The following is an 18,755-nucleotide window of genomic DNA, read 5'->3' as shown; positions in this document are numbered from 1 at the left end:
CCTCATCCCGCCACCGCTAATGAGAGCGAACACTAAGCGACGGATGTTTCATGTTTTGATATGAAGTCACCTTCTCCTCCACTTCGTCCAGCTTTCGGGGATGAGGTCACCACCGAAAACATTTACCTTCCTCTTTACCATAGCAATTGTCATTTCCTTAACCTGAGTTTGGAATAATAACAGAAACTGTTTAATGGCAACGAAAACTCTGCAAGTTATTCCACTGTGTGAAAAAGCCTTTCCATGTCCATCTCTCCGTTACCGAGGACTTAAGTGTGTGTGTGTGCTGCTCTCAGTTACAAATTCACAGGGGTTTTAGCTTCAGTATTATGATCCTCTCCAGATAATCTCTCTCACACACACAATCCTGTTTGGTTCCTCTTTCTGTTTTAAATGAATCCTTAAACCCTTCAGTCACTCTGCAGGCATTTTGTGACAACCCCGTGAGTTAAAAGCTGTTTTCTGATCACAACACCCACTTTTGTTTTCATATAAATATTTTATTAGTATCGGTAACATGTCAGGAGGATCATCTTCCCCCTATTCCTTATGCGGATAACATACCAGAAATAGAAACAGACAGCAATAGAAAATGAGAGGTTATAAAAAAAATAAGAGGATATACAGTACGTGCATGTGTGTGAGTGCTTTGCTGAGGAAGAGTAAATCTTGGAGTACAAAAACCTAATCCCAGTCACTGTTTCTAGAAAGGATTCCAACCCAGTTTATAATCCGAGTGGCTGAGCGGTTTATACTCTGGAGAAGGAGCACGGCACAGACAGTTAGTCCTTGGGTATCCTAGAAGCCACCTCTGTTCTGTCAGAATTCAGAATTTTCACCATCTGATCGCTTCTCTTCTCCGTCGAGGAATCATCAGTCTGTTTGGAAATCATGTCTGTGTCTGGAAGTTTGATGCTTTGCTTTTTAGCAAAGGTTTCAAAGTACAGTCGAGGTCCACCATCAAACCTCCCAAAGATCGCGTGGCAAGATATGATCCGTCAAACCTTTCACTGTCACTCGATGGCAGGTGGTGAAGAAAGTCAAAGGCAGAAGATGTTTTCTGTTTCAGGCCGCCGTCCTTCTTTCTCTCCTCTGCTCCTTCGTCTGGCTGTCCCTCTTCACCTGATGCCTGTTGGAAAGAAGTGAATATGAGGACACATAAACTCATCTTTCATAGCCAACACAAAAAACAAACTGTATAACTGTGCTTAGTCTATCTTCTCTGCTCATCTCTGTGAAAAGCCAAACACTTAGCGAACTACTGTCAACCAGCATGAGTTGTGCTACAGAAAATTCTCAAAGTTTCAAATAAATCACATAGAAATTTTCTTTAATGGCCAACTGAGGCTGATAGAAGTCAGAAATATTTTATCCATTGGGCATTATGAGCAAAAGTGTAACAGAAATGTCTCTTGGGCTGACCTGGTGGGATTTCCTTCACACAACATCGGCTTACTTCGACATGTGACCAGCATATCAGCACTGCTACACATTAAGGTTCACGTTCAAAAGTGGCTAAATAACATTTTTTACATTCAGCTGATATCAGTGTAACTTGCAAGAAGGGTTAGCAGGAAGTCACACAGCTGCTCCAAAGAAGGACCCTTTGACTACAGGAAGGTTTAAATGCAAGACGTCTAGTAGTTCTTCACCATGTGGTTTACAGTCTAACGTAGTATTTAAAAAAATATTGTTAGATCACTGTAATCCATTTCGCAGCATTGCTTTACCATGAAACTAAACTTTTTTTTTTTCTCAACCCCCATCTCTGTAGAACAACTGGCTGTAATTTAGGAGAGACATTTGAATAATACCCTTTGAAAAAAGTGTGTTTGGTGTGTGTGTGTGTGTGTGTGTGTGTGTGCGCGTGTGTGTGTGTGTGTGAGGAAGGAGGGAGGGTGTTGCCCTGAGGGAGGACTAATTCAGGCAGAGAGGAAAAACACAGTAAATACCTCAGATCTCTTATCAGCTCTGTTGGTGTCAGTCGACACATTCAGACAGGAGAACTCCTCACATGTGAATTGAGCCGATGCATAAATGCACACACACACCTAAACACACACACACACACACACACACACACACACACACAGCTGTATGCTCACCATTGTCTGTGTCTGAGTTTGGACTGATGTGGCGTTTGTTGGTGCACATGCACTCTAAGTGATCCTCCAGCTTCACCTGCACCTCCTTCAGCTTGGGCCGCCGCCGCACGTACTCCACCTTTGCCACCTGCGGCGAGAGACAGAATCAGACAACGTCAGCTTTTTCAAAACCAAAAACACAAGAGCAACAGCGTGAGGAGCGAATTAAACGCCGTGTTTATCAGCTCTAACATAAGCTGAAAATATCAGCATGCCGGCTTAGCTACCTCCGCCAGTATTAACATTACTTCAAAGGCGGAAGGGCAAGCCATTTTGAAATACGAGTCTAATTGTCCACATTAAAAGGCCAGAGACAGATTTGAAATCAGATTTTCTTTTCTTCACTTTTACCGTAAATTAGACATTAAACAACAGCTTTATACCGATGAGTCAGTACAGACATTTTTGAGCAAACCCTAATCAAAAAATTGTGACTAACAACTGCAACTCCACCTAATCTGATGCAACAGAAATGAAGCAGAACATTGTTTCACCCATTTGAGTCACAGAGGTACCAGACAGCCTTTGCACTCTGCAACCTTCTAAAATCTTAGATGGGGTAGTTGTGGGGTAACAGGTTAACGTAAAACAAAGAAATAAACGAAAAAAGGCCCCGTCCATAACTAGCACATCTACTACATAGACTTGTCCCGCTGTGTGGAAACAGTCCTGGATGCCACATCAGAGTCTAGTCTGACATTAATGTCAGCAGCTCCGCCCTGCTCTTTCCTGGAATTAAAGACGTTCACACTCCAGAAACACCAGCCAACAACACTAGAGTTAGGGGTTCCTTTGCCAACACATCAGTTTGTTCTCATCCTAGAAACCTTTTCTTTTTTAACATTAAAGGTAGGAACAAATCCAACAACAGGCTGTATATAAAAGGTATCAAGCATCAATCAAGCAAATCTTTTCCCCCCAAACATACTTAGAAGCCTAATATCCACTTAATGATATAATTACTTTCTAAAGCATTGCCACCAGCACACTGATGAGACAGAGTGAATTCAACTAATGACATCATAGTGACATAAGAACAAAAAAGTGCTGCCTTAGTATTTCATGAGAGAAGCTGGCATTTTATGAATGGCAGTCTATTGGAGCCAGCAATTCTTTTGGAGCCCCTTGTGACACTCAGCGGTATTACACTTTAAGTTGGCTTCACTTTTCAGACCTGGTGGTTTTGTCTGTCTTTTACATACAGTCTATGTTACAAACAATCATGTAGGCAAAGCATTTAAAGGGACACGCGAGAGCAAAATACCTGTACAAGAAGAAATCTCTTTCTTTTCAATGTTCTTTTAATGGAAAAGTTACAATTTCTTGCCTTAGACATGTAGCTTTGTCCTCAGTGTGTAGCCATCTAAGATGTCTTTTACAAGGTTCTTTTTAAAAACGTGCCCACATTTAAAAGTCAGCCAGAGGAGGAGGGTTTGGCAAACACATAATGGGACTGCTCATCAGCTCACTGGTGTGACTTAAGCTATTTAAGTTTCACCACACTGATTTATGTCTCTTATCACGTTGTGCATTCACATTTTTGGACTTTGCACAATTAAGTATAAATAAATTTATTTTAAGTTGCTGCATGTTTTTATATGTATATTTAAATGTGCAACACATGAGAAGCCTGATAACAGCCCACTTGGCTGGCAGTAATTCTGGGTTTTAGCTGTCATCATTTACAAGGGGGACTGATAAGAACAGTCTCAGAATAACATGTGCTGCACAGGTTAAGGTGAAGTGCATACTTTCCTGTCATGTTGGTGTTGATTAAAGAAAACAATCCAAAGAAAAGTCATTCAGACAGCAATCAGAAGCAAGCATCTGTCTGCCTCTGTCTGAAATAAAGGACCCATTGTTGCAAAAACTCTGAACAAATTTCAATTGGCAAATTTACAGTATGATCGTCATTATTATTGTGGCCTAAACTGCATACACTGTATGAGAGCAGAAAGTCTGACAAATGTAGCTGTAGTAATTAGATTGGATCAGGTTTAGCTAAGTAGACTTAAGAAACTGGCACCTGAGTGTATATCCACTATGTTTATCACACACTGAACAGTTTGATTTAGTTGTGCATATGACAGCTGAAAGTATTTTATCTGTACTCTGGAAATTAATGATTATATTTATGTTTTTATGGATTGATTTTATCTGCCTCTTTCCTTTTAATGCAATTAACTAACAATTGTGTTGATGTTCTGTGGACTGATTTTATCGGTCTTATCCGTTTGTGTGAAGCACTGTGAAGGTATGAATTGTGCTCTACAAATAAATCTGCCTTGCCTTGAATTTCTTCAAAATGATTTAAGATACACCAGAATCAGTTTTATGTCTTTCCATCTTATCTGTTTGTACACAACATGAATCTGTTGATCCAAACTGCAAGAATTGACTAAAGGAGTATCAGATGCAGAGCAACACTCAGGTAGAATAAAACAGTAAATATGTGGAACACATGCAACAAACATAATGCTTTACTTTAACTTATTGCTCACGAACGATGTCTCTCCTGTAGTGTAAACACACAGATGTGTCTGCTCTTGCTTGGATAAATGAATAGAGCATTAACACTGACAGGAGGTTTGATTTAACTGACATTAAGTGACGCCTGTTCTGTTGTGTGCCAACACACGTCACACTTGCTGCCAACGCTGGATGTCTGAGCCTCGCTGCTGAAACGGCAATAGCTCTTTCTTGCTCCTAAACACATACTCAGAGAAGCCCAACACACTGTAAACGTACCAAATCAATGACACAAACATGCAGATGTTGCACCGTCTCCCTGACAGGGAGCCAAATCGGAGGAGCTCCAGGTTCGATTGCACAAGCATCTTCGATTCAAGTCTGAACACACTCAGACATAAAAAAAAAAAAAAAACTAAACAAAACAAAAAAACAACCACTGAAGTTCAGCTGAGGTGACCTGAAGCTCTGCTAAAGTAACTGTAACACAATGATCTGACTTTCATGACACAATGTGAAAGGATTGAGCCCTGACACTGCTTCCCAAAATGTCACTTTTATCTCCTAAAATCACCACCTGAACATGTACGAAGCTGGTCCTTGAGGCAAAGGTGAAAAGGTTCAGCGAGGTGACTCTCTGGCTATCATCATCTTGACAGCAACTCCTGACGCCTCCTCATTCTCGGCTAATTCATAAATGAGCGAAGACGTGGAGCGTGAGATGAGGTGAGGTCAGCTTCACAAACGTCTCTGAGCCATGGACTCTCCTACGATGGTGCTAACTTCAAAACAGCTCCACCCTGCATAACTTTAAGCCCTAAAACTATTTAAACAGTTGAGTTATATACAAACTCATGCCCCGAATAGAAATTAGCTATTGAGACCAAAACCACTTTTTGCACCAGGGTGTAAGCAGCATGCTTCTTCCTGCCGTAAATATGAGGGTCTTGAGGATTGATCTGCTTTTGGAGACAACCTCAAGTGTCTTTGAGCAAAATCTACCTGTAAGGGGACAGGTTTGCGAAAACAAACTCACAGGTGAGGGCTTGGAAGAGCAGATATAAATTAACTACTTAAATAAAGTCTCTTACTGGTCATTGATTTAACCCCTGAAAACTCGTCTCTGTTTATTGAAATGACATATTTACAAGTGTTTTTTATTTTTATTTTTTTTTCCCATGAAAGTAATTCCTTTTTGCCTTAAAATGGCTTAGATGTAACTCTACATGATTGGTTTCACTAGAATGTGCAAATATAAAGTCCTCAGCTCTCGCTACCTATTTCCCCCCACTCACTGCAGCTCAAGCACACCAGCACACCTTTGACTCTACTCAATTTAACTTGTCTTTGAGAAAGTCCCACCCTTTCTGACAGGGTTGTTTTCTTAGAGTGTTACACATGAACCTGTCTGAATGTGTGTTGTCACTTTGATGCAGCAGTTTCAAGATTAAAATGCTGATCAGTGGCAGTGACTGGGTTTTTGTGCATGTCTGACATACATGACATTCCCTTTGAACAGGGTAACAAGGTAAAAATACAACTTGATTTTCATCATAGAGGGTCTTCAACAGCTTCTTCTATACACTTATTTTTCTCCTTATCAATGATGCCCAGTCAAAAGTTGACAGACTAGAGCAACTCCAATCCACCGGTGTCTCATTTCAACTTATAAATGTGCACGACCCTGAGACACGTGAACTCCGAGGCAAACCAAAGGCCAATCCGTCATTCCTCCGCAGAGTACAACATCCTTGAACTCTGAGTTGCACACTCCCATCCCACCTGCTTCCCACACCAGATACGGCAGCGGTGAGGTTAAGACGCCGACGGTTATGTTGTCTTCCTTTTTCTCTGCCTTTTCTCTCATATGGACAAACCACCTGAACCTCGGCCCTGCCATTTTCCCTCCGGCTGTGTGCGAGCGCAGTTGCAGTCGTGACCGTTTACCCTCTGAACGCTGAATCTCAGCACATGTGAGTGACTTTATTTTTGATTTCCTCTGTAAGCAGACAAAGGACGAGTCCTTTCATCTGAGATTGGGTTTCAGCAGGGCCAAAGCACAGAGAATCAAACTCTCCCCCTCTTCCTCTTTTTCAACTTTTTCCTTTTTGACCTCTGCAAACACCAATACCTAATCACATTCCTCCTTTCCCACCCATCCACTTTCAACGCCTGCCTTTTTAATCTTGTGTTTTGCGTTGATTGAGTAATGTGATCGTCCATCAACCTGCACAACACATTGTTCATATTTCATGGTCAGATTTACGCAATGAATATCAACAACAATGATGTAATGTTTTTCTATTATTTTAAATGTGCATTTTAGATCCATTTCCTGAGTGCAGAACACACACACACACACACACACACACACACACACACACACACACACACACAAGCCTTGGGTCAGCTCCCAGTTGGCAGCTTGCGACTGTGAACCAGTTGGGGTTTACTGAGTCTTATTTCCAGCTCTGGAAGAGATCAAAAGGAAGCTATTATGTTCTTGAACTAACTCGTTGCCAGACTCTCAATCAGCAACACACACACTCACAAACGCGCACAATGGTTGAGCCTGGGAGAGTAATTGTTTTTGGCAGGTGTAGAGTGTATACCGCCAGTAAGTGGCAGCGTGTTTACATGCTCTGTGCCATCATTAGTTTTATGTGTGTGTCCGGGGTCGGTGCCACTGAAAGACGAACAACAGAAGCCTTCTACGAAATATTTGTGGAGTAATTACCAGTCTTTACGATGAATGTGCAGACAATGTTTTGCCTCTTCTGTCTTTTTTTGTTTCATTTCGTTAACACTTTTATGCTATGAGTGTAATGCAAAGCTCCTGCTTGTATCCTTTTTTTTTTACAAGAATATCTATATTCAGATTTATGCTGCACTAGAGTTTATACTGCATGTTGTTGAACTCATCGATATTACTGGTTTGTCTGAAGTGTCTGTGATAAAATATAAGACCGCTATAAACAAAAGGCTGGCCACATATATTATTAGGTAAACTGCTTAGTCCTGCTGAGAACAGAGTTTGGAAAGTTATCAACAAAAATCCAATAAATTCTCTGATGATTTTGCATCCACTTTTCAGACTGCTCCTGACTTCAGCTACCCAGGTTCCCGTCGACTGTCAAGTCTTTAAGGTGCCAGGTTTGAATATCATGAAGGTAACAAATAAAATTAAAAAAAAACACTCGTCAGAATTTAACCTGAACTTCACAACAAATTTCGCAAAATTTGCTAAAAAGCAGTTGAGGACAAACCTCACTGAATGCTTGAATAATGTGTGTACATTATTACAGCAAAATACAAATAATACGATGGCTACTAGTGATCAAGAGCTGGATCTGAATCTGATATTTTACAGCTCCTTGTTAGTGTAAGTTTGTGTAGCTCTTCATCTACACAGACTAATGGATTACTGAATTACACCAACACCGAGGCTATCATCCAAATCCCAATCACTTTGAGTGTTCCTGGGCTCAGGATGTTCATGAGGGCTCCGATGCTGACTTTTCAATGCTCTTATGCATCCTTTTCTGTGAGTCCACATGTCTGCAGTCTTTCCTAAAGGACTCTCTCATACTTTATGGTGTAATTGTTGATGCACAAACGTGGTTGTCCTGCACCCCACAAAATGTACACGATCCAATGGTGGATGGTGAAGGGAAGAAATGCACCAAAGTAAGGAAGTAGAGGGACGGAAAAATTAAAAAACAAAGAGAAGCACAAACAATGGCTGCACTGGACTAGTTCAGTCTATTAAAAAAGTTCTTTGTCCATTATGACTTCAGGTTTTTTTTTCTGTACCAAGGACAAAACAAAAGGACCAACAACTACACAAACATGAACAGGAGTTGATTGTAGATACAGTCAAGCTATTTCACATATTTTTTAGTCTTCATATAAGAAGCAGCAGACAGCTACGACATGTACAACTGCATCTGCAAAGCGATACAGTATGACGTAGGATCAACATGGTACCAACCCAGTGGCAGGTTTCACCCTTTTAAAGGAGTGCCTTTTTATCTATGTTAGTCAAACATCAACAGATCCTAACACCTCTCTAAAGTCAGAGTTAGCAGTAGCTGTCTGCATGGACCCTAATATTTCAATAATAACCAGAATAGGAGCACAATTACAATTCAAAACGCTTTGTGCAACCACCTCAGAACAGATTTTTCTTTTTTTATGCTAGCCTCATGCTACACTCCTGATTGGTAAACTCAATGAGAACACGTCTCTCCCACCAGTTTTACTCTGGACTTTCCTCCACTGGTCTTTGGCAGTAGAAGGGCACCAAGTATACAATTTGTGTTCCATTATCTATACACCGCTTAATCCTCATTAGGGTCACAGGGAGCTGGAGTCTATCCCAGCTGACTCAGGGTGAAGGCAGGGGACACCCTGGACAGGTCACCAGTCTATCACAGGGCCACACTTAGAGACAGACAACCAAGCACACTCACATTCACACCTACAGACAATTTAGAATCACCAATTAACCTCGACATGTTTTTGGACTTTGGTGGGATCGTCTAGCTGTGAGGCGACAATGCTAACCACCGAGCCACCTTGCAGGCCAGCATTTGTTATGAGCTGTAAAAAATTTTTTTTGCACTATTTCCCTGCTTAAAGCCTGCAGGAAAACCTTGTGCTGCTGAGCTGTTATATTGCAAAGAACAGTAGAAATTCCAAAAATTTCCCAGGACACAATCAAGTGCATGTTGGTCATTTTCTTCAATGGAATGATGAAATTTTCTTTAACAGAAACCAGCTGTCTTCTTCTAGATGACTCAAAGCTTCACAGTGGCCAGAACCACTTGGCACACGTCAAAAAAAAAGTCATATTCTGATGAAACGCTTCAGGGCACGTCAACATAAATCTTGTGATTCTAATTATATTGGAGTCTCTTATCTGAATGATTTCAGTCAGATTGAAGACATATCGTCCATGTAACCGCAGTTAGTGTCTGACTTCCGTGCGCTTCTTTTTGAAGTGTCTGAATTATGACTCAGGATGTGTTTGAGATGTTCAAAGCGTATCATCGTTTCATATCAGAAGGTGCGCTTGTATTAATTTTCAGACCTATTTCACACAGTTCTGTTCTTGTGCTCCACAAATCTTTCCTGACAGGTTTCTGTTGGAGGGAACGATTATCAAAGGAAACGCGTCTTCAGGTTCAGGTTACACATATGGTCACAGTCGGGTCCAGTTACATTTTCAGCATCCGTGGTGGTCCGAGCACTGTTGGTCTCTGCTGCTGGGCCACGAAGATGTGATGTAACGATCTACCCCAAAGCCCTCCCACCTGCCCCACCACCTCCTCACAGGAAAGACAGGTCAGCCTCCTCTCATAATTCAACAGTCCTCCTCCTCATGACCTCATATATTCACGAAGCATTTCCGTGCCACAAAAAACACAGATGACAGTAAACAGGCACACCCTCCACCTTTCTGCTGATATATTATTCGCATTATTTTTGACAAACACCTGCTGAAGGGGGAAAATTCCTCAACTTAACTTAAATCTGCGCTTAAAAATGTGGAAAACTGAAGCCTTCAGCGCACATGAAGTGACAATGGGCTTTTTCTGTGAAATCAGGGACATGTATCCAACACATTTTTGTGTATTCATAGATTATTGTCTGGACACCATGAGCATAATTGACATTTTCACAGATAACGTGCAGTAAAGACAGGGTTTTTGCCTCCTACCTTGACAGTGCGGTGATGCTTGCGGGCCGCCTGGCACCTCATGTTGCTGGTGTTGCAGCAGCCGGTGCAACGTTTCACCTCGACGCACGGAGGCCAGATGATGAAGTTGGCCGAAGTGGAATCCACCTGGCTCCTGGGGATTTCATAAATCGTTGTCCGCACTTTGCACACAGCTGGCAAGGCCTCTTCCACCACTGTATGTGAAAAAAAGAGGGTCAAGGGTTTGTCATCAGATCTCCAGTAACAGGAACGAGAACTTTTAGCACCCGACGAAAAAAAAGCAAAATAAAATAAAAGGAAAACAATTCTGTACATGGAGCCAGTGCGTGTGAGTATCTCAGGGACAAGTTGATTGAGTGTGTTTGCGTCTCACCGGTGCTCCTCCTGTGTCTGGTGTGTGTGTGAGCTCGTTTCAGGTCAGGGAAGCTGTGAGAGAAGTCCTTGTGGTAGCTGTGTTTGGTCTCCTCGATCACCTCGTTCTCTGGACAAAGACAAAATAAGACGTCACACACGCTCAGCGTTAAAGATACAGACCCTGGAGTCAAACACACCAGTTGCATTGTAGATAAGACACATGTACAAAGTTCATTTTCTGGAAAGCATCAATGTTTTTTTAGAGTTTAGCAACATTTTTCTTCCGTATAGTGTCAAAATTTTATCTCACAAAAGATTCAGGAAACCATACATAGTATTTTCATTCATGTTTACCACTTTTGGTAAAAGCAAAATATAAAAGTATTAGACATCATCATCTGGGGACCATGACTCTGGTTCTCAGGATAACCTCATGACTGACCGACTGACCAATAACACACAAAAAAATCAAAATGTTAAGATGTTTACTTGCTACAGCGAGCTGTTTCTTTCAGACATCTTTCCCAAGTTAGTCTCCTGATCAGAGTAGGAGTTTAACCGAGTTATTCTAACTGAGTTATGATGTTTATATTAGTCAACGGGTTACTGAGTTCTCAGCATGTTGATGTGCCCTGAGAGAAACACAGTGTGTCAGTGCGTATATCAGATACGATTTAAATTGAATTCAAATAAAGACACGGATACACACACTACATCAGGAGATTGCTCTGAGGTCACTCGTGGGTCATCAGCTGAGAAAATGTTGTTTTGTTAAAGTTGTAACTTAAAACGCAAGACACTGGGTGTCTAAGTGACATCAGATCACCAGCTGACCTAAACATCCTCATGAGTGATAATATGAAGAATTATTTTGAGCTGCTGCGTGACTTTGATGGATGTTTTTACTTGTGTTTTTGGGTGGTTGTCAACTTACTTTTTGAAAAACTTGATTGTAATTTATATATATAAAAGTATCAACACAGCAGTGTAAAAACACTCCATTACAAGTCAGAGTCCTGCTAAAAAATCCTGCTTAAAGGAAAGTACACAAGTTTTTGAAGCAAAAATGTAGTTAAAGTTTTAAGGGGAATGTGCCAGTTTGATCCCTCCGACTGATATATTACTATACATGAGCTCATTAGAGGATTAATGTTGGTGCATCACTGTGTCAGCAGCATGTTCCTGTTGTAGCTGCTGCAGGTAGAGTTAGTTTAAAACACTGTATATAGACAGAGACTGTAGATAAATCTGGGGACTCAATACATGATTATTGGGAGAAGACAGAAGACAAAACAGTTCTGATGCACAAATCTATTGTTGGTTTTCTTTTAATCTAATTTTTGATCAGATATTGGATCATATGAACATTTTTTGAATTTTACCATTTGAGAAATTTAGAGGGAAAAAAAATCACGATTTGGTGAAACTTTTACCAACTCAAAGACATTTGAAATGTGAGCCGACTACTGAGTGCTTTTTGCAAGGAGCCAAAGAGGAAACAACCCACTGGAGCCTGTTGTATTATCCATTGTGTAAAATGTTGCTGTCAGATAAATGTAGAGGAGTAGAAAGTATGATATGTGCCTCTGAATGTAGTGAATTTAAAGTATAACGTAGCATGAAATGGAAATACTCCAGTAAACTACCTCAAGATTGTAAGAACAGTATTTGACTGAAAGTACTTCGTTAGATCCACTACTGTCTGAGATATGTAGACAGATGTTGCTCTGTGGTCAGTGGAGTTGGTCATTGGACCTGAAACAGTTTCAGGATGTGAGGCTGCTACAGTAAGACTCACTGAAACTTATGTGGAGACGGGCGAACAGAAGAATGCTTCCCAGGAATACAATTCTAAACTAAATAACTGCATTCTTGAGATTTTTGACAGTTTTTATACATTGCCACAACCTCTATTCTCACCCCAACGATCGAGGAAGATGACTGTCCTTCATGAGCCCGGTTCTGTCTGTGTTTCTTCCTGTTAAAGACGAGTTTGTATTTTCCCCCCACTGTCACCAAAGCACTTGCTCAAAGGGAATCTTTGGATTTGTTGCATTTCTGTCGACAGTATATTATAGTGAGATCTTCATCTTACTACATAAAGTGTCTTGAGATGACTTATTTTGTGAATTGGTGCTGCATAAATAAAATCCTGGTGAGTTCTGTTTCAAGAAAATGAGCCAGTTAGACCATCAGGCTTCAGAATGTGTTCAAACTATTTGAGGAACTTGCAATTAAAACAGAAAAATAGTAGTTTACAAAAACAGTATGGACACAGGTAGCTGTTCTGCAGATTTTGATGGGTTCTCAACTTTCCTTTAGCCAACATTTGCCATCTCAGCTTTTAAGCAAACATGCATAATAAATCCTTAAAGTGCTCAGAGAAATGGAAATTTGAACATTTCAGTCACAACTGGGAAGCTCTGCTGCTGAATGACCCACGTGGCCCGAAAGTGTTTTTGTCAGATTCAGTCTGATGTGGTTTCGAGGCAGTGAGCACGGGAGGCTTTTACCCTTTATTCTGTTTGGTTTGGATGCTTCTAGTTTTTCTCAGTTAGTTAAAATGAACCTGTTTTAGGTTCATTTTCATGCGTTCCCTCCTCAGTGTGTCGTTCCCTGAGGCATGCTGCGACAATGCTCCATCTGAGTCTCATCAAAACTGATGTTTATCTTTAGTTAGTACCGATGATTTACAGCATATAGATGCATATCAGCCCAGGAGGGGTAACTGTACCCTCGAGGGCGGGTTTTTACACTGAGCGTGTCTGTGTGTGTGTGTGTGTGTGTCTGTGTGTGTTTCAGGGGATCCTGTGTTCCCAGTATTCGCAGATTCATCAAACCACTCAGCACTTCCAAACCACAGGATATCCACAGACATGTTCAAAGCCAATAAATTCTGAGCAAAGATTTAGTGTGTAGTGTGGACTTCTGCTTGTGTCTGTGTGTGTAACTGGGTGGAAAAGAAAGCCGGATTCCAGGAAATCAGCATAAATGATGTCTGGGCAGGACTATTTTAATTTGATGCTGAATACCAAGCCTCACACTTCTTTTTGTGACTGTGTGTGTGTGTGTGTGTGTGTGTGTGTGTGTGCACCCGTCACTCTTGCTGCTGCCGTGTGTGCGTGCATGCGTGCGAGCAGTCACACACACACACACACGCCTGCCTATATACACAATGTGCTTCTGAAACACAACAAAGTCCACCTCCGACATTTCCCCCTCTCTCTCTCTCTCTCTCTCTTTTTCAGCCTGTGTGTTTCTCTCTCTCGCCCTGACATGCAGGAATTTGAGCATGAATTATACATAGCAACACAGCAGCCTTCCAGCGAGCCCTCCTCTCACACCAATAATGGGCAGCATGACAACAGTATAATGAAGTGAGCCACTTGACCCCCACCGAGCCGGGGAGCCGTCACACTCGACATTTGCATCTCAATGATGCCAGGATTAATGGTGGCACCGCTCTGCGCGGCAGACATTAAAAAATGAATCAACTATGTTTCACGGGCAGCAAGAAGCTCGGAGCTGCGAAAACTTTGTGTGGCTGGAATTTAGAGTCTGACTCGAGGCTTAGATGCAATAAAGTCTGTTTTATGCCACAGTTATTTCCTCCTGTCTCACCTCACTGATTCAATCTGCTCTGATTTATTACTTGGATAATGAGAACTGGCATTCAGTGTTTATTAAAGGTGAATGCTGGAGTCTTTTAGGCTTGTAGACAGTGTTTTTTTAATTTACCACCAAACAAAAAGACCCTTTTTAATGATTACAGTTGTAGTCTCCACTTCTAGCAAACAAAAATTTCCACAAAAATGCAAACAGAGATATCACAATGAAGATTTTCTCTTTAGAGTGTCAGATGCTGACAAGAAGCAGAAGAAACCTGTGCTGTACTGTGCACAGCGAGGTGGGAACTTTTTACCAAATCAAAATTACAGTTGTTTCACAGCTTTAAGGGATCTGGTGACTGTGATTAGTTGCATCAGGCTGAAGAAAATAAGCAGAACTCTCCAATTATTCTGACTCTTTGAAGACAGCAGCATGACGTTTGGCAACCAAAGGACAACCAGCAGCAACTGAAGGTGTAGTATTGCTCTTCCATGACAGGGGAAGCAGCAGAGGTTAGGATAATCTGACTTTTAGTCACTAGTGTGGGTGAACCTCTAAAAAAGTGCAGTTACTGTAATGGCATTCTTGCTCACATTTTTAAAACTCCACATTTTCTGCAGTTTTCAATGCTGGTGCCACTAATCTATTTTAATGATGAGATACCCCACACTGACTTCAGTTCGACATAACCATGGGCTACTTATAAACTTTACGAAGCTCTTTCATCACCATGCAAGACATTTTACTGTTTTGGCAGGTTCAGTAGGACTAATCATCATCTGTAGACTGATATTAAAAAGCCAAATCACTGGAAGAAATATTTACTTTACAAATCTGCATCTCATTCCTAGCTCGTGATTGGCAGCGGCTGATAAGCACAAATTTAAGGGTTCAAGGAGGGTGTAAAGAGCAAGAAGGGCCACTGGTCTCCTAGCAACATCCAGCGAGGCATTCCAGTAATGAGATGAGAAGGCACAGCATCCTCTTACTGTGCACTGAACCAGATGCAGCTAATACCTCAATTCAGAGTCTTTCAAGGGACAGACAGGGAGGGAAGCGGCACATGTAAGCCTCCAGTGGACAGATGTTTTGTCAGGCTGAAACTCTCAGTCGAGTCAAGACTTGCTCTGGATATTTTAAAGCCACAGGTTGTTGGGTTATTGTTTCTATCAATGAAATTATATAATAAGAATGACACAACCACTGCTTCTCGTTGCAGAAGCTCACACATATTTCATCCACATAATAAACACCCCTCTCAGGAACTCAGCATTGCAGGAATTAGAAATCAGTGGTTTAGCCTAGTTTTCCAGACTTCTGAAACATTTCAGACGCTTTTCTGCCTGGAAACTGTCATTCATGTCTTCTTTGGCACTCCCTGGACAGCTTTAATTCTCTGCTCTCTGCATAGCATCAGCAAAAAAAAGACACTTTCCTGCTTTCACCTCCTTCAAAACACATCCAAAACTCTTCAGATTGATAACAAAACTCTAGTGCTTACTTTTAAAGCCCACACAGCTCTTGCCCCAGGCTATATTTCTGACCTTTTGTTGCCTTACGTCCCCTCCCGCTCCCTGAGATCCTCAGATGCCTCTCTGCTCATTGTTCCAAGGTCTAGACACAGAGGTGATAGAGCCTTCACAGTTGCTGCTCCTACACTTTAGAACGACTTGCCCTGAGGAGGTCTGGCCTGCATACTCAACTTCAACTTTTACACTCTCAAAGTAACACCTCTAATCATGTTTATTAAAGTTGCACCAAACAAGGGGCAACTACAGAGTAATCGGTCCCATCTGTGTGTCTGTCTCTGTGTTGATTTTTGTTTTAAATCTTTTGCGTTCTTATTTGTTCCCGTGTTTACTTCAATGCATTTTGTCACTAAATACAGTTGCATCATTATCTAATATTATTAATGACCCTGAAAATCAGCTGTGCAGGTCCTATGCATTATGGTGTTTCTCCTACCACAAACATCACATGAACATATTGGATAATCTTGTTGCAGAGGGAGAGTGGTATTATAATAAAGCGATTTACCTACGGAGTCTATCTCTAGCAGCCGCTGGAGGTCGCTGATGCTGCGGATCTCGCTGCGGGACAGCCGCTCCAGCAGCTCCCGGGGGAGAGGAGACTCCTGTGACAAGAAAGTCAGTCGTTCTTATTGGAGGGTGGAAATACAAGCTGGTGAAGAATCACAATCATGCAAACATCACCTGTGTGCAAGCAGTTTAAGCTCACTCAGAGGCGACTTTCTCAAACAGGACACATGGATAGCTGTGCGTAAAGTTAATACTAGTGCGTAATTACGCACCACAGTGACCGTCAGTTTTATTTCTCTGTGATTTTTATTGTATTACTTTTCTCCAAACTAAATGCATCTGACTGTGCGCATCAGAAAAGATCCACCACAGCGTATTTCAGTGCAGCTCACCTCAGCAGCGGCGCGTAAAAGGCAGAGGTAGCCGGCGAGGAGGTGGTAAACGGCGACTCTCATCTCCTCTCAGATCCACTGCATTGGCACCAGGATGGAGTCCACTGGAGGAGCCGGGCTGTCGCTCCCTGATCTCGGGAGCCTAGAACCATCCCTCGGGAGGACAGACCACCTCCACGACTTCAGTGAAAGAGCGAATAAAACTTCAAACGATCTTTAAAATCCTGAATGAAATTTAAAGTAGAGGACCGAAGTTGATCTTCTCCTGCACCCAGACTAAGTCACACTTGAAAAAATAAAAAGTAAAAATCTCAGAGTTGCACAGTCATTTGTCCACTTGTGAGAAGAACAGAGCACTTTAAATAATAAAACCTAACTGAGGTCAAGTTGACGTCCAGCTGCTCTTCGTTTTGGTACCAAAAGTACAGGTGCCGATGAAAGTGTGGAAAGTTGTTTTGCATTCACACATCCAGTAATATCCATCATTTTGTCCTCAATATGATCCGTTCAAAGTCAAACATTTGTGCGGCCTGCAGCGTCTTGGCACTGTGTGTGGGCAAATCATTACCATTTGTTATAGCCTAAACTTCAAATTCGATCTCCCAAATCGATCAGTTCTGTCCAGAAAACGAGGCGGAAAATTATATAACCGACCGAAACAAGGCAAAAATAAAAAATAAAATTAAAAAAAATCCCCGCTCTGCAGCCCGGAGGAGTTTGATGTCAGTTCCCAGCGGTCCTGTGATCTCCGGGGTGAATGAAGTCGGGATGCTTTCAGTCACAGGATATAGCTGTGCGCGTCCCCGTGGCGCTAAACTGTGAGCGCGCTTTGCATAATAGACTACAGATCATTACAGCAGCGCTAACTCAGGCATTAAACTACAACCAAGCATGTCTGTATCAAAACGGCTCAGTTTGATCACAGCTGTATTACAACTTCACACAACTTTTCTTGAATATTTTGCTTACAAAAAAGAGGAGAAACTATTGATTCTGTTTCTGTTACAACTAACTGATGTACACAATATGTAGAAATTCAGAATTGTTTTGATGTTTTCTGATCTTTAAGTATATATGCATTCAAACGTCCATTTTCTACTAAAGACTGATAATGATTATAAACTGCAGCAGTCAAGTTCATCACTAGGAACTGAGCCACCCACTGATAATTAACTGTCTGTGGGGAGGTTAATTCACAACCCTCCAAAAAGAACATCTGTGAATGAGTTTCTTTTACAGTCAATGACTCCTTTTCTTCCTAAAATCATCCTCTGCGCCTAACTCTCTCTCTCTCTCTGTGTGTGTGTGTGTGTGTGTGTGTGTGTGAGAAGGAGAGCAGGAGTGTGACAGATCAGTGACTGTGTCCAGTGTTTAATTGCTGTGTAATAAAGCTCATTAATGAGTATCCAGACTGGAGACAAACTGACTCTTCTACTGTTTGTTCTTTGTCAGACCCTCAAATATGTGCTGCTTTGGTGGCTTTGAACACACAATCAAGAAACAATATGGTCTCAGTACTCAACACTACAGTATTAGAAAACCTGCAATCTGGAATGTTTGTGCAAACATTTGAAACAACCCATGTAGATATCTAGCTGATATGGATCTATATTGTGGAGCTCATGCAAGTGATTGTTGTCTCTGAAGCAAAGGTGGAAGAAGTGTGACTCCCGATTAACCCCTCTGCCTCTTTATTTTACTGCATGCTACAAACCGCAGGATGCCCTGTTACTTTTAGAAAGGGGGAGTAGTCATCTATCTCTCCAAACAGAGTATGGAGGGCCATTTGGAGGGCTGGATGACTGTGCAGAACACAGGCAGAACATCCTGCCGTGTGCTGCAGCAAAGGGGAAGTGGGTTTTGAGCCTGTCAGACCGCGTCAAAACCTCTTGCAGAAAAGTTGTGAGGCGGATTTTTGTAACATAAGATCTGGATCTTTAAGGTTCTTGAGTTACTCTGAAGGTGGACTAGTTGGCATTTCCAGTAACTTTGACTGAAAAAAATAAATGAAAAAACAGTACGTTTC

General features: G+C 41.6%; 1 protein-coding gene across 1 annotated transcript; it reads right to left on the bottom strand.

Moving 5' to 3' along the window:
• Positions 1-479: 479 nt before the first annotated feature.
• Positions 480-17,442, bottom strand: LOC103359245 (platelet-derived growth factor subunit A-like). Its single transcript, XM_008284482.1, has 6 exons — positions 16,730-17,442; positions 16,336-16,432; positions 10,709-10,816; positions 10,336-10,529; positions 2,106-2,232; positions 480-1,129 (listed from the first exon to the last, which is right to left on the bottom strand). The coding sequence occupies exons 1-6, from the start codon at positions 16,790-16,792 to the stop codon at positions 1,119-1,121; spliced, it is 600 nt and encodes a 199-aa protein (XP_008282704.1). The 5' UTR covers positions 16,793-17,442; the 3' UTR covers positions 480-1,118.
• Between the last annotated feature and the right edge of the window lie 1,313 nt (positions 17,443-18,755).

The sequence above is a fragment of the Stegastes partitus genome, unplaced genomic scaffold (assembly GCF_000690725.1).
Source record: "Stegastes partitus isolate 25-593 unplaced genomic scaffold, Stegastes_partitus-1.0.2 Scaffold361, whole genome shotgun sequence".
NCBI lineage: Eukaryota > Metazoa > Chordata > Actinopteri > Pomacentridae > Stegastes > Stegastes partitus.
Note: the sequence above shows the minus strand (reverse complement) of the source record. Positions and strands in the feature narration are given on the sequence as shown.